At 40.7% G+C, this 23,104-nt stretch overlaps 1 protein-coding gene across 2 annotated transcripts in view; it reads right to left on the bottom strand.

Moving 5' to 3' along the window:
• Window positions 1–23,104, bottom strand: part of RYK (receptor like tyrosine kinase) — a 65,132-nt gene that overhangs the window by 36,780 nt on the left and 5,248 nt on the right. For both annotated transcript variants that reach the window (XM_040613279.1, XM_040613278.1), the window contains exons 2-6: window positions 9,251–9,372; window positions 7,387–7,486; window positions 6,085–6,219; window positions 3,780–3,836; window positions 2,200–2,344 (exon numbers count right to left, since the gene is read on the bottom strand). In XM_040613279.1, the coding sequence (XP_040469213.1) occupies window positions 2,200–2,344; window positions 3,780–3,836; window positions 6,085–6,219; window positions 7,387–7,486; window positions 9,251–9,372 (559 nt within the window). The remainder of the gene's footprint in view (window positions 1–2,199; window positions 2,345–3,779; window positions 3,837–6,084; window positions 6,220–7,386; window positions 7,487–9,250; window positions 9,373–23,104) is intronic.

A 23,104-nucleotide genomic window follows, 5' to 3' on the forward strand; every position in this document is an offset into this window, starting at 1 on the left:
CATTTCATTTCCCTGCTATGGCTGCAAACTCCTTTTGTAACTTGATCACCTACTAGCCCTACAGATTTCTTTGGCTGGCTTCCTGCTGCAGGCAAGTTTGAAAAAGGAATTATTCCTTTTATGCCTGTTGCAAGTTTGACAAACTACCTTTTTGGTTGGCTTCATTCCATTTTTTAGGTTTAACTTGCTCACATTTATGAGCTTTCTTAGTTTTCTCACTTGCATACTATGTCAGCTTTTTGAATGGTGCCTCCTTGCTTTTAATAACCTCCATTACCCCACTGTCAAGCCATGCCAACTTTCTTTGGCACTTTTTCAAGCGCCTTTGATAGGAGGCATGCAAGCATTCGCTCTGAACTTTGAATACAACGTTCTTGAATAGTCCATGTGCAGCCTGTAAACTCAGCTGCCTGGCTTCAGTTTCTATTTAACAGCCTTCCTCATTTTTATTTAGTTCTGGTTTTTGAAATTAAGAGCAACAGCAGTGGGTTTTTCAGCCTCTGTTGCTCCTGGGAGGTCGTTAACCCTAATGAGGTTATCTTCGATTCAGAACCACTTTAGATCAACGTTTTGGAGCTTGTTATTCAAAACCAAATCAAAAGTTGTTTCTTCTCTCACGAATGTCTTGACTAGATGCTACAACAAGCAGTCACTGATCATATGTAATGCTAGTGCCTAACACTGAGGTTAAATTCTGAACCAGTTTCTCAACCAAGAAGGAAACATCACCTTGCAGTCTCTTCATTGGCTCCTGTGCACACCACTCGTTTGGAAAACAAAACTCCACAGATCCTGATTTTCAGGCACATTTTGCCTCTGTTACACCTTTGCTACCATACTAGTTGACTACAGCTCTTACCCAGGAGCCCGTCCAAGGCTTTGCCAGGTCAGGCACCTTTGGGCTCAAAAAACCAAGTCATCCCATTGCTCTCTGAAGAACTAAATCTGCACAAATACCACAAAAATTATCAGGCGGCCATATACCGATTTAGAGCAAAGTCTTTAATACCTGCAAACCACAAAGTATTAACATCAGATTAATTTTTAGCTTGTATCTCCTCAGAAATCAAGTACAGTGGAGTGGATGAAGGGACATTTGATCACACTGCTAGGCTAAGAGTCTCTCAAAAACTCATAGATGACGCTATTCACACACTCTATAAACGTAATGTTTTTCCTTTCTGAATTAAAGCAAGCTGCACATCTCTTAACACCTATTTATTAAAAACCCTTAGCAGACAGGCACAAGTGAATTGAGGAAAGCTGGCAAGTCATTTGGTTAGATCACCAGGCCTTGAGAAGGCCTTACTACTTACTTAGTACACCGACATCCCCCAAAAACCAAGTGGTCTGGGGACAGGAGTGAACGGCAGAAAGAAAAACAAAAAGAAACAAAACAGATGAATGGATAGAGGGGAAGTTAAAAGATAGAGGTACTCTGAGAGACTGCAGGCAGGAACAGAAATGGTTCGAAATATGCTTTCAACACAGGTGACCACCCACAGGACTGTTTTCCAAAGTATTCAGTTTCAAAACTGGCTGTTTCTGAACAGTTGCATCTGACACAGCCTGTTCGCACAGCCTCAGCGGAGCCTCCACCTGCGTTTTCTGCCTCCCTTCCACCTTGGTGTTTAATCCCCACTCAGCTGACCACACTGCCCTTGGGTTCATCTTACAAGTCCTCTTCACAAGCACGTGCCAACTTGGTTTGCCTGGATTGAAAATACATTTGGAACACCGCATTTTCTGCTTTATAGCCAACCAGTGGTAATCCCCAGACTTAACCCTAAGGCCAAATACTGGTAAATCAGTCAAAATAGAGAAGGCTGAAATTCTATCTCTTGTAGAAGTCAGTAATAAACAAATACTTTCAGTGAGGCCAGGCATCTATCAAATCTTTCTTCAGTCCTGACAATCCCTGTAGGTCTGATTCTGCCCAAATTTCTTCACTGTGTGTCCTCCACACAACTATTCTGGCAAAAACCCAACAGCCACAACCCTCCCACCCCACAAATCGCAGAGCACCTGCGACTGCTGCCTTTCTGCACTATAGCGCTTATCACAACTCTACAATGGTAGTAATTGCTACAGCTTGACATCAAAAGAGCAAATGTACAGAATGCTCATTTTGCGACCAGAACTCCTACAAATCTGAGTAAACATGTTCCAGAAACGCACTTGAAATGCTTGAATACATACCTGTCATCCAACTCTATCCTTTTCATGCTGTGGAGATGCAAGACAGCTAGTATTATGGCCACCAGGAATATAACAGCACAGCATACACCTACACTGATATAAAACACACGGGTAGAAGTGGTGGGAGCGGCATTGACAGGATCAACTGAAATAGAGAGGTGAAAAGTTAATGAACTTTTCTCAGAAAAAATCCAAATCAAAAAAAAAAGAAAACAAAAAACCCCAAACAAACCACAAAACAAACAACATTTTGCTAGTTCCCAGCAGGCTGACATGTCAGGAGGGCAGTGCTGCTGTCCCCAGACTTGCCCCTGGTATCTGCCACCCAGGTCTGGCAGAGCAGGGAACAGCAGCTGGCCGGCAGAAGTGACCCCAGAAGAGTGGCCACCACAGCTCCTGCTGCAGCAAAGCAGGGCAAGGCCCAGCAAGCCACCCTATGCCTCCATTTATTCACTGAGACAAAAGGAAGGTTCCTACTGAAGGATAAAAGCCAGCCAGGACCCTCCTAAAATGCTCTAAAAGGGACTTGTTAGTCCTGCCAGTTCTACCTCGCACAACCCCTCAACCCTCCTCCATGGCTCCCGTGCTGCAAACACAGTAGGAGCACGGACAAACCTTGCCTCCAGCTCAGCTGAGCCCCAGCGCAGCAAGTGGCACAGACTTGCTTGTTGGGGCTGGAAGAGCAGGAGTCACCTGCACTCCAGGACACACACCGATGCAGTAAATAAAATGAGATTAATAGGAGTGTGATAGCGTGCTTAGTCACTGACTGAATGTACCAGAGCACACAACATCAGCTTCCCCTCCTGATTTTAGGGTATGATGGGTGGATTACAGCCCCCTGACCTGAATCGTAATGCAGCAGTGTTAACAGGGCAGTTAATCCTCCTTTTTTGAAAAAGAAATCTCAACTGCAGCGCATTTTAGGGCAGAATTCTGCAGTTGCAGCTGGGCAGCAGAGGGCTGCCTGCTGCACTAGCCCTGAGCTGGTGCTAACCAGCAGCATGCGCAGCGGGACTGGAGGCAGGAAGAGGCAGTAGCCCCAGCCAGCCCCAATTTTAAATCATGCATCGTGGAGAACAATTGCCCTGGAAGAGACAGCAGGTGGTAAAGAGAAAACAGCAATGCGCTCCACTGCTTTCCAAAAGCGTTCTGGCAAAAACGTTTACATTTTGGAGTACTGCAGAGGCAGAGCACAGTCGATAGTATTTTCAGCTATAGAAGGAATGACTAAAAGGAACTACCTCATCCTATTCATTCAATACTGGCAATTTTAAAGCAGCAAATCGGACAGGTCCTAAAGTCAAGAAAATAGATCACAGTCATGTACAGAAATCAGAGCACCTACCTAAGATGTGATTAAAAAAAAAAAGTTGTTAGGAGACTTGGAATAGGGCTTTTTCCCCTTCAATAGTATATACACCCAGTTAAAAGAATTAATTACAAACAACTCCACTAAAATACTGGGTATAGTACAGACTACCTGGGGAACATTTTCATAGGGAAAGCTGTGGAAACCAAAAGAACATCAGAAGTTTTTCATTTTTTATACCCAAAGCTGTACACTCGGAATTACTTACAGATAGCCTTGCTGCTGTTTTTATCAGATGTCGGAGATTTTGCTTCTGGTTCAAGCTCTAAACAGATGAGAGAAAACCATTAAGTCTGGTATACATTTATTACTGTAGCCCTTCACAGGAAGTCAATTGCCTTATTTATGGAAAAACAAGTCTGCTTTTCCAAATAGGTGAGCTGACTTAAAGACTATAGTTATCTCTAGATTTCCGTTTTGAATACCTAACCACTGTATAATAAAAATGGGTCAGATATATTTCACCACTGACAGACATGTCCATTGAGGCCGTGCTTGAACCTACCGAATCCACCTACCTCAAAAAACCCTCCAGCTCATCCACCAAAGCCCAAAGCAGCAGACAGCAAAAAGAGGAGATGCAGGGTATGTGAGTGTATGCTAAGACACTAAACAACAAAGACCTCAAGAATCACTTAACTACAGTATAGAAAATAACTTCTTGAATGTTCAGTCAATACTACCCTGACCTTTTGGAAGAAATTCTGGCTCCAGAACTTATCCTAGGAAGAAGTTAGAGTGCTGCCATGGGCACTCTTCCTTCTCAACTGATGCTACAGTTATGAGTCTTTTGAAAGTGAAGGATGAAAAAGGTAATGCCTATTTAAATACCCATAAATAATGAACAAAAGGCATGAGGAAAATACTCAGGTTCCTGTGTGAAAGTAGTCCTTAAGGAAGATTTATCCCCCTTCTAAAGTGACCAGACTCATCACAACCCAAAAGGAGCAGTGGGAACGCAGGCTGTGGAGGTTACTTCACATGAATCTCACTGAGGTTCACACACAGCTGAGGCACCGCAGTGGACTTCTGTGGCTGTGAAGGCGCAGACCCACTTGCACAGCCCCCTTCTTGCTTCCAGCTATGAAGAACTGCTTCCTCCCCAGCACAGCCTCTTCCAACTCCTTAGTACACCCATTCAGCCTGATAAACTTGTGAAAAAAGTAATCTGGCGGAAGGGAGGGAAAAAAAAGTATCTGGGTTTTTCCTCCTTATTTTCCCCTTTTTTAAACTTTAAGAGGAACTATTAAGAATGCCTTAAGCAAAACCGCTAGCAAGTTCCTGCATACTGTTAATTTATGCATTAAATGAAATCAGAAATCCTCAGATGCTCTATACCAATCAACACACATCAAAAAAAGTCATTGACATTTTTATGAACCCACACAAACATGGTCTTTGTAAGAATCACTTCTGCATAATTTAGGAAGTGGCTCACTCACACACCCAGATAACTGTGCGGTGCCTAAGGAAACCTCTTCCGCACATTCAGCAGCACAATAAGGTATGAATGCATAAGCAGTGCTGATTTCCCCCACTTAGAACATTTTAAAAAGTACCTAGGAAAACATGACGGTAAAAATGTTAACATTAGCAGCAAGACCTCCATTTTCACTAGAGATAGACTTCAAATTAAGACTGGTCTTCCTGTACCATCCATGCATGAAACATGATTATCACATGTGCTAAAACAGCCAGGCTAGCTCTTTCACTCACACCTTGCAGAAGTTCATCCTTAGACTTCCATACCTCAGAGCAGTGACAAACCTGCCTCCAAAAAGCCAACTACTGTCCTCAAATGCTCCAAGTAAACTGAATAGAGCCAGAAGCATGTAAATAGAAAGGTGGCCATCCTCAAATGCTGCCTGAGAACAGAACACCACAGCCATTTTTAAGGAGGGTACAGTTCTTGGCATTCTCCAAAATAATTTTCTTCTGATGCCTACGAAAATACTTCTAGGAAGCAGCAACAGGAGATAGCAACAATCCAAGAATAAGTTGGGCTTGCAGATTCCCAAGGCAAAACACAGAAGAGTCCATCGGGGCTTTCTTGAAGTCTGCATTAGGTATGAGGATCACTTTGTACTCCAAGTCTGAAAGACGAACACCTGCTTACATTTACTAATAGCCAATTTTTAGTTTATCACACTTTATAAACTAAGTAGATTTTGATGGTAATTCTTAGATCAATTTCAATATTCATGAGAGTGCTGCAGTTTTGAGTAAACTAGTTCCTTCCAAGCACAACAGGGAAAATGCTTTTTGCTACATATGTCAAAAGGTCAGTCAATGCAGCAGAATGCTTGGAGAATTGCTTCATCCATCAGCTTCTGCTTTTACCAAACGGCCCCATTCATCTCTGAAAGGCAAAATGTTACCTGGTTTCTTCCCATCCTTTCCGACATTTACTCTCAGGAACTGTTACTCCTGTCCTGGATCATATACCTTAACACTCCTTTTTCCTAAGATACTTCAACAGTAAAAGCTTTTTAGTATTTGAAACAATGTCTTACTTTTGTAGCACATTTTCCTTCGTTTGAAATTTAAAACTGTGATGTTTTTTGATGAATTAATTGTCAAGTTGAGCTGCATTAGTATTGTGACTTCAGAGTCAAGTCTGCCAGTGCAGGAGAGTTCAACACGGAACACTGCAAACAGAAAACATATCAGCATTACAATTAACTTCAAGCACTTTTCAGACATTGTGGTGAAATAACATTTAAACAATAAGAGTCTTTTCAAATTATGTTTATAATGTACATTTTTTAAGAACCTGCTATTAAGAAATGCTATTCTAGTCTTCAATGCCTTGTCATTTCAGACAAGCATTAAAGGGCACATAGTTTAAATTAATATGAGTTATATTAAAAGTTTACAGATTACTAAAACTGTAATTGTGGATAAATGACTGGTAGTCATCCATTAGTTAGAGTGCCGTCACAAGAGAAACCTCAGTTATCACAGAAAACCAGAAAATTTAGTTTTGCAGTTTTACTCATTGCTTTTTCAAGTGCTATGAAGATTAACTTTCTTCACAACCACTGGGTTTAAATATTTTGGTCTGTGCAAATCTGACTGGAATCAACACTTAAAACTAATATGACATTATTTAGTTTCCAGTTTATATACCAGTACTATTTATGCCAACAGAGCAGACATAACAAGCCTAATTCCCCAGTGCCTACTTTCACAAAGAAGTGGTACACAACCAAAACATCAATATATTTTATTGCCCCTTGAGTATCTAAAAGAGCACAAGACAGTGAGGAATCACACTTGAACAAGCATGAATGATGATCATTTGCACATTTTCTGAAAAAGATGCAACTGTATCCAGTATAAATTCTATGGAGGAGCTGGCATAGACACAAAATAGTTTTCTCAGTCTTAAACTTACCATAAACACTTTAATGTATTAACTCCCACACATCCTGAAATGTCATCTTTATAAGCTAGAGAAATTAAAAGGTGTGGATTTTAAAATCCATGCAATTGTTGTTTATTATTGTTGAAAAGAGAATGGGAACCTTGTGTGTGCACTTACACATCAAAAATCATGTTTCCCTTCCAGGAAAATTTCTGTGCTCCAATAAACAAGGGGAAAAAATTAATATCTCAGACTAGTCGTCTCACTGTAGAATACCCTTTTAGCAGTGTCGTAACTGTTGCAGAAGGCCTGTAAACATATTATGTTTACTAGAGAAAAATTATGCTCTTACACAGCACTACACACATCCTGGAAAAAACAAAGTACCACCAGAAATCAGTATTAGTATCAGCACTAGCTGTGCACTTTTGGAGGGTGGGGACTTTACCTGAAAGGCTGCGAGGAACTTCTCCTTGTAGAGAAATGTTGGCCTGGGGCATAGCCATAGCCATGGGATTATCTACCTGAAATCCCAGTTTATACTCAACCTGTAATGACAGTTGGGAGACAGAAAACACGTAAGAAATCTCTACAGTAGTAAAAAGAAATGCTGCATACCTTTTCATAATTCCTCTTGAAATTAAAGAAAAAACCTGTATCTTATTTTCAAAGAATGCTGGTGATTTTAGGTGTCCATATCCAAAGTTTCTTGTATAAAGTCTAAATATCAGACTTCTGTGACAGTTCAGTTTAAGAAATCCAAAACAGAAGCCAGTCTTGAAATCATTCTTGAAAATTTGGGGCAGAATTTAAAGTGCTGTATTAAAAAAATAAAAAACAAAAAAAACCACACACACCACAAACCTCACTTGCTTTAAACTTACTTGTTTGAAAGGCAGTTTGTGAAAACCATAGGAATTAAAAAAAAAAATCTCATCCTCTAGTCAGTTTTATAAACTACACAGACAAAATTCTTACAAAGTTTATTCAACTATAGTCAAGATTTTGTTTCCACTTAAGAAGCTGATTCTGCAAATATTCATTCAAGAAAAGTACCGGATCTATTGTCATAAGTTCCTGTTGGAAATTCATACTATCCCTCCACACTCAGTTAAAGGAATTTGGTTGGACTTTCTTTGCCCCATTAGTTTCTCCACCACCCCTCCAACACATAATAGGATACAGTTATGTTATCAATTTATTCTTCAGTCAAGATCCCAAGGGCAGAAACATAACCCAGTTTCTGAGCTCCTATAAACTGCACTACACCCATCCTACAAAGTTAGCACAATGTCAAACAGTGCAATCACAATAATGGAATCGAGACTACAAGCTCAAAAATTCCTATTCAAAATTCACAGGCAGGCCAAAGGAAACTCAGGATAAGGACAGTGATGCAGGTAGTTCATGGCTGAAGTTGTAACAAGGAAAATCCTTCAAAGTTCTTACTCAAATGGCAAGTGACTGAACTGCCTGTGAAGGAAGAATACAGTGTCAAGTAGAAAGGGCTGGCTTGCACTCTACCCAATGTCTCTGCAGGCCAAAATTCACCTCTTGTAAGAAGTTATACCTCAAAAAGAACACTGGTAGAAGGGATCTTCAGAAATTGCATTGGTGGGGTTGTTAAATATTACTGTTCCTACTGCAGTCTTTCCTACTTAAAAACAAAAGAATAACCATCCCTCAACTACTTTTTTTTTTTTTAAATAATATCTGCCAGAGACTAAACACATCGGTTCATATACAAAAATAAATTGTTAAGCAACTGGAAATCCTTCAAAATGTAAGAGCATACGCAATCTTTATGACAGCTGTTGCTGCATGCTCCAGCCATGGCGATTAAGTGAAATAAAAATCCCTTCCCATTTAACCGGGGCTCGGTAATAACATACTACACACTACTTTTATAGGTTCTTCTCGTCTCCAGACATATGTTTCTAGAAAACTCTGAAACATGATAGCTCTACATTTCATTTCCAGAGGCTTCAATTCATAGTTGCCCCTCCTGTGTGTTCAACGCACCACCAGAAGTGATTCCACTGCCAGTAGCTTGTTTGTATATACATGTAGCTTGCCAGAAGCAAGTATAAAATACTCCAATAGTAGTGCTTAACCTTTCTAAAACAAGAAAGGAACAGTTTGGATATATATCATCTTAACTTATTACCTGCAACCATATATAAATAATTCTTTAGCACCTAGCATATGCTAATTTTGCAAAGAAAAAAGCCATTATGTTACAATAGCGAGTATTCACTAAGCAATACAGATCATGCATCAAGTACTCAAACACAGAAGTTATACCTGCTTACCTTGGATTTAGCATGCCAGCTGAAGTGAAGATTATTGGTCTCACTGGGTATTAAGAGATTGAAGGACAATGCATAGTGATTAACCACGTCATTCCTCACATAAGACAACTCTGCATCAAGACCTGCAATGAGAAAGAAAAGAGTAAGATGAGGAAGAACAGGACCAGCAGTAACACACTGGAAGAAACAACTCTCAGTGCCACCAGCTTCACTCGCATTTGAATGTTTAAGCAAATACTTCCTCAAGTTCATAAATTCAATCGCAGGTTTGGAAATCGAGGCTCATGCGCATCAGCATTAAGCAAAGTGCTTCAAGTTCTTAGAAAGCAACAATTTCAGAGAGATGCCACAGCCTAACAAACAGGTAAAACCTGGAATGTAATGGAAGGAAATATGACTTTTCATGCAGTTCTCCAGAAGAATCATTACCAACCCTCCTGAACACACCCCTGTCTGCTGCTGGGCATCAACAGGTCTAGTTTTGGTCTTATTTACAACTGTGTACAGTCCAAACAAATTGCTCAGGATTATCTAAGCTTGTTAATTGCAGGTAATTCTTCTTGGAATAGCTCACTTTGGAGCCTGAGTCACATAAACTTTATGGAATTGACTTCAAGGTAATATAGATCAAACAAAAAGCACGCAGTGAGAGAAGGAATGACATTTGTACACCAATATTTTGTGTCTACCCTTTGCCTTCTAAACATTTTAATAAACTTAAGAGAATTGAAAGACCCACAAAACCATTTATTACAGAGCACTTAGGTGCATTTTTGCAAGACATACTCTAATATAACAAATACTAAAGCTGCCATTATCTTTTGCAGCACACATTCCAACATCACACTAAATGCAGGGTAGGACCCTAAGGCTGGCACTGGGTGTCATCAGCAATTAGTGGTAAAGTAAGCACTACAAGTTAACCCCCTTCCTATAAAATTAATCCCAACTCTGTATCCTCAGGACAAAACTGTACTGTATTTGTAATCATTACCATTATTTCTTGTTTCATACAACTTTTCCTCCGTTGCTCCCAGTTAAATGTTATCCAAGCTCAGCAATACAGCAACACACTAAGAGGACAGACACATGTGCACACCGCAAGCAAAAGCTACACAGAGGGAACTGAGTCCAATTAAAGTATTCACAGTACAACTGGGAATGGAAATACTGGAGCTATTTTTATTATGGCTAGAAAGTCAAGAAAACTGGACAGGTAGGACTCCAAGATGACAGTATTTAAGGCATGCTGAAGTTATTCCAAGAACCTAGGGAATCATGAAAGTTTATTGGTTTGGGTTTTTTTTAAGAAAGAGACAAAAAATATCAAAAGATAACTATTGAACTGTCTGGACAATCTGCATTTGAAGGGAGAATTAACTTGAGAGAAATAATTCCTCCTGTTCGGTGCAAAAACCGGGCACAGATCAGCACAAAGTGATAAGTGTTCTCTTATTCCACAACGTGATTTAATCCACCTTGTTTTCACAAGATATTGAAATGCAGTCAAGACATTTCTCTTCACTGTCGAGGCTGTTAACCACTTTTACTTCCCACTGGCTCATTAGTGTCCTGAAACTTAATCACAACGCAAGAGTATATAACCACAGATACTGGGGAGTGGCAAGTGGGAGAACCCTAGAGACTGGATGCATAAAAGGAATCAACAGAATGGAGTAATCCCAGGAACAAATGCTCTCAAACAAGATCTTGAAATAGAAAAAGACACAGGTGATGCCTTAAGTGCTGAATGTAATCAGCCTGAGACAGTATATATAAAAAAGTTAAACCTTTCTACTCCAATTTGTCTGTTTCCACTCAATAGGTGGCAAATGCAAAAGCGTATCCACCAGCAAAATAGGAAGGAGGAAGCACACGCACACACACCTTGAAACAAAATCAAACTTTAAAAAATACATAAAACTGCAAACATCCAGAATAGCTTGCCTAGATAATTTTGGCTTGCTTATACATGAAATCTATCTCAGAAAACATGGAACATGGAGAAGAGCTCACAACCATCAGACAATTACCATTAGATCCAACCAAGAAGATGGGCATAAACTTACTGAACAAAGTATTGAAATCAAACCCAGGAAGTACAAATTACTAAAAAAAAATCAGGAGGACAAAAGGATTTGCAGGTAAAACAATGAAAGTGTAGCAAGGGAACTGCTTTTGGAATAAATAAAAACCTGTCTTGCTGATAAATGGTCACACCAGTGATTAGAGGTTGACAAAAGCAACATTTCAGAACTTGTAACACCATGAGATTTTCAAGGTGATAACCCTTGATTTAATATAAACTTTGCAAAGAAACTAGTCATAGAAATCAAATGGGTACACAGCAATAAAACTGCCTGTTATAAAAACTGGCCTTTATAAAAGTCACGTAAAATGCAATCTTAATTCAAGTTGTCAAGCATAAATATCTTGGTGTAAAATATCTTGGTGTAAAATATCATCTCAAGGTGTACAAAATCCAATTACCCTACAGAAGATCAGTCAAATCTTTAAGTTTTAACAGTGTTACAACACTGAGCAATTTGATTATATAGACCACTAACGTTTTAATGCCTGTACTGTCATAAAAAACTACACATTAACAGGCGATACTAATTATATGAATTTCAATAGCATCATGGTAAAGCAGCATGAGAATCAATGTCAAGTTTTATTGCTTAAAAAATTATGCTCTAACTAAAAGACTGGCATATAAAAATAATTTAAGAGGTTTTGTACCTCTTAACTCATAAAAAAGGCAGAATTGCCAGGCTTGGTACCCTGTTTCTACTAGAGGTCTACAGAAAACGCTCACGGAAGAATATAAAACCAAAGTAAATACACAGTGACACTTTACCAGTAGATCCCATGTGCTTCTAGTGCTAGTTTAAGAAGCTTGTGATACAGAAATGGGCAGCATCTTCCAACAGCTTCTCACTAGATTTTTTTCTTCTATGAAATTGGACAAATGCTTTCTCAAACCCTTGAATCCGACAGACGCGTATTTGGCAAATGTCAGCATTTCAATACTGCCTGGTATTTTTTTTCATGTAAGTTTATCAACAGTTAAAATACTTCCTCTGTAGCACATCTTTTCCCATCTGTGAACTACAGACAAAATTTGATGTGCCATGCACAGCTAAGAACCTCTGTCCACATTAGACAAGCAAGCTCCCATCTCCCTATCTCCAATTCATTGCAGTATGGGTTTGCTTCCAGATCATCCTTCCATCCCTAATTTTTCATCCCCTCACTGCCTCCCCCACTTCAACCTTGAATTCCTGAAGCACTTTGCCTATATAATTTATCTCGATGAGGCCAGCAAAAGACACCAAAATTGCAGTTGAACCTGCCAGTCAAAAAAAGCACCTTACCTTGCCTGTGCTCCAGGCAGGCAGGCAGGATGATGTGTTCTGCCTGACACAAAGGAGCCCAGGTGCCAACTGCCAGCGATGCTGGGAGCTGCACCATGTCCCAGCCACAAGGGTGGGCACCAGGAAGGTACGTACAGGTAGGCAAATCACACAGGGCACTGTGGCAAACAGCGGTGGAAGCCAGAGCCATAGCTCGCTCACTCAGCTGCGTGATCAGAGTATTCTTGATGCAGGCTGCTAGTGCTTTACTCACTCCATTCCTGGGCTTCTTCCGTTTTGTAAGTCTTCTGCTTAGAGGAAGAGAAGATTTCCCTATACCCACAGAAACTGCCTGGGCGATACTGCAGCACCATGCGCACTCCAGAGCTCCACAGCGGATGGACTTCAGACTTCCACAGTTAGCAGGTTTTAGCCGAGATCAGGTATGCTTTTTTCAATGACATATGGGTTGCACAGGTTAAATTCTCAGCAACAAAAACCATGGCACAGCCGGCCAGGCTCCGGCACCCCTGCACTGCTGAGGACAGAGGACAAAGATACCACTGCAAACATGCCAGGCAGATCACATCCAGCACCCCTGTTCCCACAAGTTCGGATCAAGAGGATGACAATCAACCTCAGTGAAACATCAAACATGCTCAGTTACATTCACTGTCAAACAGGTTCAGTTATGTTCTCTGAGGACTGGCTGTGACCTACCTCTATTCAATCAGGTATTTTGTTCCTTGTTATCTACACACTTTTTTTTTAAAAAAAAAAAAAAACCCAACACACACACAATGAAGCTGTGCCTCCTGCTTCAATTTCCAGACTGGTTAAGTGCTATTATTAGCTCTCTCCAGAGCAGACATTAGAAGTGGTTAGGGAGTTTTCAGAAAACACTATAGGCTTCATTACCATGACAGTTTAAGTCAAACTCAAAATTGCTTTAATTCTGCATTCACTATGCATTTTCCTCAGACATGCGTACTTACACCTGCTTTGCAGCATTCCTTATTTAAACCTTCAGCAAGCCAAGTTCAAGAAGTCAAGCTGGCACTACGCAGGGGAAAAAAAAAGCAGGGGAACACTCCTCAGTTTAACTCCCTGAATCAGTGAGGATGATGTGGAACACCCCACATGGAGGGCAAGACTGCAGCAGCACTAACTTAAATGAAGCTTATACTAAAATAGTACTGTTACCATATCCAAATAGTCTAGGCTTTAATTCAAAGCGTGCTTTGGGCATAGGTGGCTTTGAAAGACGGTATCAAATTAAGCAAGTTGCTGTCAATAAACAGCCTAAACCAGCAACCTCTTTTTTTTTTTTTACCTTTTTTTAAACATGTAAATGTCTTTCAAAGACAGTAGCAGCGTAACACGTAGCTAGCCTATGTCACAGGTTGCTGAGGAAAAGAAGGTAAGAAACAAGATTAGTTTTCCCCGTTGTTTCAGATTTCAGGAATGCATAGTAAACTACTAAACTACTATACTAAAACCTGACTGGGGGGGAGAATGTAATTCTGCAAGATGTTGGGTTCCTCCTAAGGTGTTGAACACTTTTGCCACTTCACACTTTAAGTTGGGCAAATACACCACCATCCTGGAACAAACCCAAATTAGTATGTAATGTTTTATGTCATATATGGAATGATCAAAGCAGAAAACAGGGGGCTCAAGAAGAAAAACACCAGTGCATTACAAACAGCTAGAGAGAATAGGCAGCTCTTCAATAGCCATTTTTGAGGCAAAGCAATAAAACAAAGAAAGGGGCAGAGAACCTTACACAGAAATATGGAAACCCTGTTGTGTTACATAAACTATAAAGGAGGAAAAGAAGATCTTCAGAAATGCTTCTGTTGGTTTAAGCAGTATATTGGCGATCAACGATGAACAGTTTTAAAACACCAGCTGCAGTTTTGCTTTGGCAAGCCTCCTTAAACAAATCCATATGCAGACAATGCGTAACGCCAAAGGATCTAGTTTCTCATTACTTGGACTTGACTAACCTACACCAACCCGTGCGAAAACAGTAAGACCAATGCTTTGCTTTGATTTCAAGGCAAAACCGCCACCCCTTTACCCAAGCAGTCCCTAAATCTCATTATTAACTTCCACATCTTTGTATCTCCCACCATTGGGCATAAACTTCAAAGAATAAATTAAAGTTGAACACAAACAAAAAGGTAAATTTAAGCAGCACCACAGAGAAAGTCTGTCATTCTTTGCACTGTTTAACATAACAAAACATCTGAAGAAGCTCAGAAAGGAAGGAGAAAGGCTAATTTTCATTCTCAAATGCAAAAGATGGTGGGCAGCCCTTGTGTTCATGACAAAATTGAATCATGTCAGTCTACCAGCCTAACAAAACACTTCTTTACAAATGTCCTTGTTCAAATGCAGTCTAGCTTCAACTTTTTTTTTCCCCCCTTCCTAAGCACAACATACAAAAGAAACTTGCCTCTACCAGCATGGGAAAAATTATTCTTATGAAGCAATTCTATCCTACAACATGCACTCGTAATAATACATTCTTCTTAAAGACAATGACAGTGTTGAGAAGTCTGTTACCTGGAGTTACACTTCATTACTTAATTACTTCAAATCATCATTCTGGCAGATTTTGTCTAAAATCAAGAGACAGAAAATGAATGTGCAATGTAAGAGTCAGATGAGATCACTATTAGACTAGGGCTAATATTTGTATTACAAAAATTAGTATTTCATTAAGAGCAGTCTGGTAACGATAGCTGACATAATGGACTGTCCCAGCTCCTACCCAACCCTCTGGTAGATTCCTGTCTGTGTACAGGAATGACTGAAATTAATGCCTGGTTTCTTAATAGTGTGCAATTTGAAAGAGTTTCTTCACAGGCAGCCGAGAAATCTCTGCAGTGCAAAATCAAACCACTACAGCCCTCACACAGCAAGACACTCCTGCTGACTCACAGCCACTGAAATGATTTCAGAGGTACACAGTTAAACAAGTCATTTTCTGAACAAATAAAATATTTATATAAAGAAGTTTATGTGCTCCAGAGAATGATGCCTCCACTCCTCATCTGGGGTTAGCTCTCTGGCCAGACCAGAAGCTTCCACTCCAGTGTGACCATCCACGTGAAAGAGTATGAACCTCGAGCTTCAAAATCTTCCCCACCATCTACTTCCCAAGTCTGTGCAATCTACCCCACAAACACACCAGATTCTCCCAGCACAGGACTATTTACCATGTCAAAGAAAGCGCACCATAAATCTGAAACACTGACTAAATCCTAAGCTTTCCTAATTTTTGCAACAGGATCTGCAAGCACGCGCTGCAAAAATTCTATTTTCATACCATCAGTCTAAGCACAAGGAAACATGGCTGAAGAATTAAAAATCAGCTCTTGACTACTGCAACTTTTCTTCAGGGTAAAGAGACCACCTTCCCAGAGCAAGCCACCTTAGTTTGACTAGATGTAATCAGTTCACTTCAACAATCAGCTTACACAGGGCTGAAACTACAACTGTGATGAGTTAAATGAGGAAATCAAATACAAACTGACCCACATGGATCAATTTCATTTAGAAAACAGAAGACTATTGGAAATGTAATACTAAACATCTCTGTATATATACACACACAAAAGACTTTTTCTATCCTGTTTGTACATATCCAGTATATATGACAATGGAAGTGAACTTTCCTTTAATCAAACAAGTAACAGATTAGAGCCTTCTACTTCCATTTTTACTTAAGTTTTCCACAACACTCCAGCCTGCTAGTTAGAGCTGCTGGGTCAGGAATTTGGGCTGAAATATTTGCTCTTAAATATATTACAAGCCACGAGTCTCTCAAAAAGGCAACTGATGAAAAATAATAGCACAGGAAAAAAAGTTAAATCTTGAGTAACACAGAGATGATGAAGAAACAGCTTTTCACTCTCATAACACATGTCAAAGGATGTTGCTCAGTGTCAAGCTTGAAAGCCAAAACAGAAGGCACAAATCCATCAATACTCACTAATACACCTATTCCCTTCTGCTTGGAAACATTTCCTCCCTGATGTTGAACAGTCCCTCTGCTCACCACCCACCTCACACTTAGGGGAGGGGAAAAAAAAAAACAACAAAACAAACCACAACACAAAGACAAAAGATTCTTCCATTTTGGGGGGCAACTTCCTACCTCTACATATGAAGTTCTTCATTGCCTATACGCGTCTCTCTCTCCAGACCACTCTCCAATCCACTTCCCTAAACTTCAGTCTATGCTTTGCTAGAAAGAAGCATCTTATAACACAGTACCATAGACCTTGAAAAGAAAAGCCACATCATCGAGCGCATGGAAAACTGACGAGAAATAAAAATCACAGCTTGACACATGACCAAAGCATAAGGAAACACGCAAACTTAGTGCAATTCCACCAGCATTAGCTTGTTAACGTAACACATACTGATTGGCAACACTCCAGAATCAAATCCACTCTCACCTCCACGGAAACCTCTCCCGCCAGAGACTGATGCCTCATTGCTAATAGCACAGTTGCTTTGTTAACTGACCCAACTCTACCCAGCAGTAGCAGGGAGCATATGGACTGCGGTTATTTACACAAATGGCTTTGTTACCTGTGCAGAGTTAACTTTTCACAAGCTGGAGATGGAATGCAATACACAGGGCATTCAATTTGAGGAAATACTCAACATAACTTCAAGGCAATGACTTTGTCCTTGAAAGCCAACCAAGACTCCCTAGCAGGAAATCTTAGTAGGAAGCTTCCCAATGTCTAGCAAACAAGACTAAAAACTTGGCTGAGAGCTCTCATTATATCCTCATCAATCTTCACTGACAGATCACCCACAATTCACCTTACTGATACTGTTAAATACAATTTGCAAGTACAACACCACAGGCAAACAGGATTTTCTCACTCAAAGGCGTTTCTGAAAGTCACAGAGCAGACTTCTTCCTTTCTAAAGGAAGAGGCTTCCCTCAGGAGACTGCACTCGCTGAAGTGAAAGCATAAGGAACTCTGCAATATTTAACTCAATCCATACTAAACAGACAACAGTCATTATGAGGATGCAACTGCTTACCCTTTTGTTTGTCTCTGAACAGCAGCAACAATTACATTTCAACAGTCTGCCTGCTTATTCTTCTCTCCTTCACCTACAGAAATAATCTTCACTTTTCCGATAGGTTATAAAGACCACTGTGAAAATGCTTAGAAGATTATACTCTCCTTAATGGGGATTAAAACAAAAACCAAACCACAAATCTTACCTCAAAGCAGAATACAAGTAAACTCTGCTCCTGAGAACACCTTCTAACTGAAATTTGCCCATTTGAAACAAAAAACAAACAAAAAAAAATCACACCAAAAAAACCCTCGTAAAACTTCCCAACAAAACCAGCAGTCACTTTGCTATTAATAGCCAGAAAAATGCATGTAAGTTACTTGAAGAGCTGATGCCAACGGAAGGATGCAGCAGAGATGCACAAGGCATACATGAAGGTAGAAGAAAATTAGTGCCAGTGACCTGAACAGCAAGCAAGGGGAAATGGGACAGATGGGATAGGAATGGTGCAAATACAGGATTGGAGGCAACTGAGAGGGAAATCTATAATATAAAAAAATAAAACGAAATAAAACTAACTATAATGACCAAATTAAACAACTTTATTCTTAGCACACAGAATATTTATGAAATGAAAATTTAATTTATGAATAATGGTAAATTTAACTTACCAGTAATGCAAATGTCTCAATTATTGTAACAAAGTTTGATGCATCTTTTGAATTAGAATGAAAGTAAACACTGAGAATACAAAGCAAAAAGAAAAGTTCCATCCACACGAACAGCAGTTGCCCAGGAGCACACATCTCAAAATAAAGTAACTTCAGACCAAAACCTCACAAAGGTTTTGAACTGAACTACTGTAATCTTCCCAGCCAAAACTCAATCACCTAACAAAGGCATCAAACCTCATTTGGACTCGTGAATAATACGCATTTGCTGTATTTTAGTGTCACCCACTCGCAGAAGTTGTGCCACTTCATTTTCTTTAATTTCTTTTTTTCCCCCCAGTTATAGTAAAGCACCCACGCGTAGATTCAGTTATCCCTGTCAGCAAGACGATAAGGTACAACAGCCTAAGTCACTTTTAGAACGGTGTCCCTGCCAATGGCCATGACTATTTCTGTAACAAGTACCCAACTGAGTACAAATTAAAAAAACAAAAGCTTTTTAAAAGACACACACCTCCTCCCTGTAAGAGATTGCCCACCTGCGAGAACCACCACTGACACAGCAGATGTTTATCTCAGCATTGTTACAGCAGGAAGCCAACACCACTGCCATAGCAGAGGTTTATCTCAACAATGTTATGGCAGGAAGCCCACCGACTGACCACAGAGCAACTGGTGGAGCTCATAATGAGAAATTTAATCAAATGCTTGCACATGCACCCAGACAAGGGGCTTGGAGACCCCCCGAGGACCACCTGAGGTACTGGGCATGCACACCACAGCCAGGTGGAAGGTGTGGTTAAGCAGAACAGCTTGGGACAACCCTATAAAAGAACGGAATCAACCAACATCAGATGGAACATTCCCCCACCAGACGTGGAAATGAATCAGACTGTCGGGATGCTGCACCTCCAGGGTGGTAGCTATTGCTGTGAACTTCTTCATTCTTGCCTCTTTTTTTCCTTCCTTTTTCTCTTTGTGTCTTGCTTTCTCCTTTGCATTTGCAAACCTGTTGTCAGGCAAATAAAGTTCCCTGGCGCTTGACTCCATTTTGAGTCTAATTCTGTTCCCAAGAACACAAGCAAAACCTCGCTCAGGTCTTGGACCGGCACGCGACACTCCCTCAATGTACCAGACCTCTCAGTCTCGAAACTCATGATTCCAGTTCTGTGACCGACGGGACTGCTGAAGGGATAATGCACCCTTTGCATCTGTTGAGACACTTTGGTGCAAACAATTGGTGAAACTAACTGTTTAATGCAAAACCAAGTTCCACACAAACTAAAATAGGTCTGTTCACTTCTATGGCAATCTCTTTACACAGAAAAGCCACAGAGCTTAATATTTTTCTTTTATTAGGAAGTATTCTACAAGGCCATCAATTAACTTCATAAAGGCTAAAACAGTTTTGAGAGGATAACCATCTTTATCAACCTGCTCAGCTTCACTGGTACCACTGGCATTATGTATTCTGAGCGGCTGCAGCTTTTCAAGCCTACTAAGCAGCAGCTCCAATGCTTACATTACTGCTCTTATCTTTCCCAAGCAACATGGTGAAATCAATATACTGGTTAATTTAATTACGGCTATTCAAGACTCGGTAAGTGGCATTGAAATTCTAAAGCATCACATTAGTTTCATGCTGTTGCTTCTGCTCCCAGATCTCCAAAGCAGTCAGTGCAAATATGTGAGTTATCCGCTTGAAAGAAGGACAAAGGCAGAGATGGAAGAGAAATAATGCGTTTGAAGCCTCTACCATCACGCCCTTTGTACCGCCACAAGGCATTTTCGGAGAGTGTTAGCATTCATTCTTACATGGGATCTGCTGGCGCTGCTGCCATTCGGAGGGGGTGGGGGAAGGAAAAAACCCTCAATTCATCAGGCACAACTCATTAAATGCACTTCACCCTTTACACACTCCCTGCTTTCACAGTTGAGACCTCAAGTACAATTTTAATACTGCACACTAAGTTACTGTAGGAACAGCCTCTAACTAAAGACCCTTCCGCTGCAAGAAAAGTAGGAGCCTCAGCGATCTTTTGAGTCTGGATAGTTTTGTGTAGGAATTGGTCATCAAGCAATCCCATCTTGCTAGAGCTCAGAACAACTGTGAACCACAATACATTTGGAATTTGTCTAATTAATTCAGCTTCTTCAGTATCCAAACACTGAATAGCAGAAGGGGAGGAGAAAAACACAAAACTTCCCCCACATACTTCACCTTTTAAAGTACCCACGCAGCAGAGTGTACAGTATTGTTGCCGCCACAGCCCCCACTCCAAGGAAAACTCCACCCGGGGATTTTTCATGCCTGTGAGCATGATCCTTATCTCTCGTGTTTCCCTCAGCCCAGGTAGTGCTTAGGAGCAGTTTCAGACCCTGCCTTCCTCCCAGTACTGGTGAGCCTTCTCTTGCTGGCTTTTTTCATGCATGCAGGGAGCTCTGTACCTCCATTTCCTCTCTCTTGTTCCTATTCTGTCCATGCACTGGAGGGGGAAAGAGCATGTATTCAAAGAGGCCAAACAATCGACAGTGATAAATAAGATGCCACCAAACAGAACACAGGTACACAGGTGTAAAATCACAGCAATGAGAAATGCAGCTTTGGGATTCCCCTCCTCTCCATCAGGGCAGCCTCTAGTCTCAGAGGTCAGATTTCTTCCAAGTTCCTGACACACAAATGTTACAAGAGCCACAAACATTTATCGCCAGACAGACCTTGGCCTCTCGGGAGCCGAAATGGCTGCTTCCTCCCAGGCCTGAGCGCAGAGAGCTGCAAGAGGAAGCCAAGCCGCCTGCTGCCCATGCAGTCCCTCCTGAACCGCCAATCTGCAGAAGCAAACTGTTTTCTCCGGGTAGGGTTCAGACAGAGCCCCCAGCATTTTCAAATCCCAACACAAACTGGTGTGACAGAACAGCCACAGAAATCAACTACCCATCTCAGCAATGCTGAGCAGATCAACACACACAAGGACTAAAGTATTTCCCAGACTTCCCTCTCAATGGCAGTCACACAGAAGTTATTTGAAAGCAATCCTAACCCAGGCTAGAAGCTGCCTCCACTGGTATCACTCCCAATGGCCTTCCACAGGCTGTTTCAAACTTCTAGAAGCATGTTCTTCTGCCAGTTTGCAAGCATTACAAATATTGCAGTGGGTTTGTATGTCTGCACCCATCTCCAAAGGAACCGCTATCCACATGCCATTTGAACTTTGCAAATTAAAAGTGAGGTCATAGAATGGAAAAGGGCAGAGGAACCCCAAATGCAGCTTGTTCTCATAAACCTCAAAACAATATTGACATGAACCATGGTACTTTAAACCAGACGGACAAGCATCCAAGCATCCTGAAAAGCTCCAAAACAAAAACAGATTGCTCAACAACATGATGCAAAGAACTTGTCACAAAGTGCTGCAGCTAGCAAGCAGCCAGATGTTGCTGCATGCGCCCTCCAAATGCTTCTATTCCTCCAAAGCAAACTTAAGGGACATTCGCCTGCAATACTAAAAAGCCCATCTAAAAACCACCAGTCATGGACAATCATTAGGCTAAAGGGCTTTACAGGGCAAGGTAATAAAATAATTATCCTAAAAAGAGCACTTCCACTTAAGTGGAACAAATCAGAGTATTTTCAGGCCATCATCAGAAATTCAGTTCTGTTACAGTGCATGGCATCTGTCAAAATTAGAAGCTTGCTTTCCATCCAGCATTGCATGCCTATGGTATGCTTTAATTTTAAGTCCCTTTCAAATGGTAAAATGAAGCATCAACATGCAGGGTTTTGCATTTCTGCAAAGACAGGTGCGTGGACCATAATGCTTATTTTTGCATACAACATGCCAACAGCTACTGTTCTTCAGAGTCAAGCACTTAAAAGCTAGAAAATCAGTATTTAAGAACACGTATACAACAGAACCAGATTCTGAACTGTCAGTCACATACCACACAGACACTTGCTTCAAGACCTTAGGGTACACAAACATCTGCTTCTTAATGGACATTCATCTTCCTGCAATTACACAGAGGCTCTTTGCTGTATTTTTTCTGGCCTAAAGAGGCACCATGTACAACCCCCTGTAACTTACTCATCTCATGTGGAAATTTATCTTGGGTGCTGCTAACAAAACTCGCTTGGAACACAGCACTAGCTCACTGATGGTGCTCTGTATTGTGATGCTCTCAAAGACAGACATGAGTAGGCTTTTAACATGGCTCTGAAGCATTTCAAGAATCAGAAGAAAGAAATACTTCAACCTTTCAATAATTTGAACATCAAGCTCACCCCTGCAAACTGATTTTCAGCTCCCCTTCATAACAGGGACAACTAACCATGCAACAGACAAAGGAAAGAGAGGATTTCCAGTCACTATAAACTCAGTGCAAGTACCATAAAGCACTTTTGACGTGAACTCCTGTTGATAACTCCTCAAAATAGTGATATTAAGAAAGCTGTTTCACAGTGTAAACTGAAAACATCGTAATTAAGATCAACTGCTGCAGTAAGTAGACCTTTAGCCTCCATCTAAAATATCCAAAACTGCATTTTGCCTGTAATCCACCAAGGCTCTGCTCAGTCCTTCTGAAAGCACACCTGGAGTACTGGCTCCAGTGCTGCGTTTTCCAATACAAGAGACATGGAACTACTGGGGAGAATCCAGCAAAGGACCACAAAGACTATTAAAGGGACTGGAGCATCTCTCCTATGAGAAGAGGCTGAGAAAGCTGAGGCTATTCAGCCTGAAGAAGAGATGGCTCAGGGGGATCTCATC

This window comes from Falco naumanni, chromosome 13 (assembly GCF_017639655.2).
Source record: "Falco naumanni isolate bFalNau1 chromosome 13, bFalNau1.pat, whole genome shotgun sequence".
NCBI lineage: Eukaryota > Metazoa > Chordata > Aves > Falconiformes > Falconidae > Falco > Falco naumanni.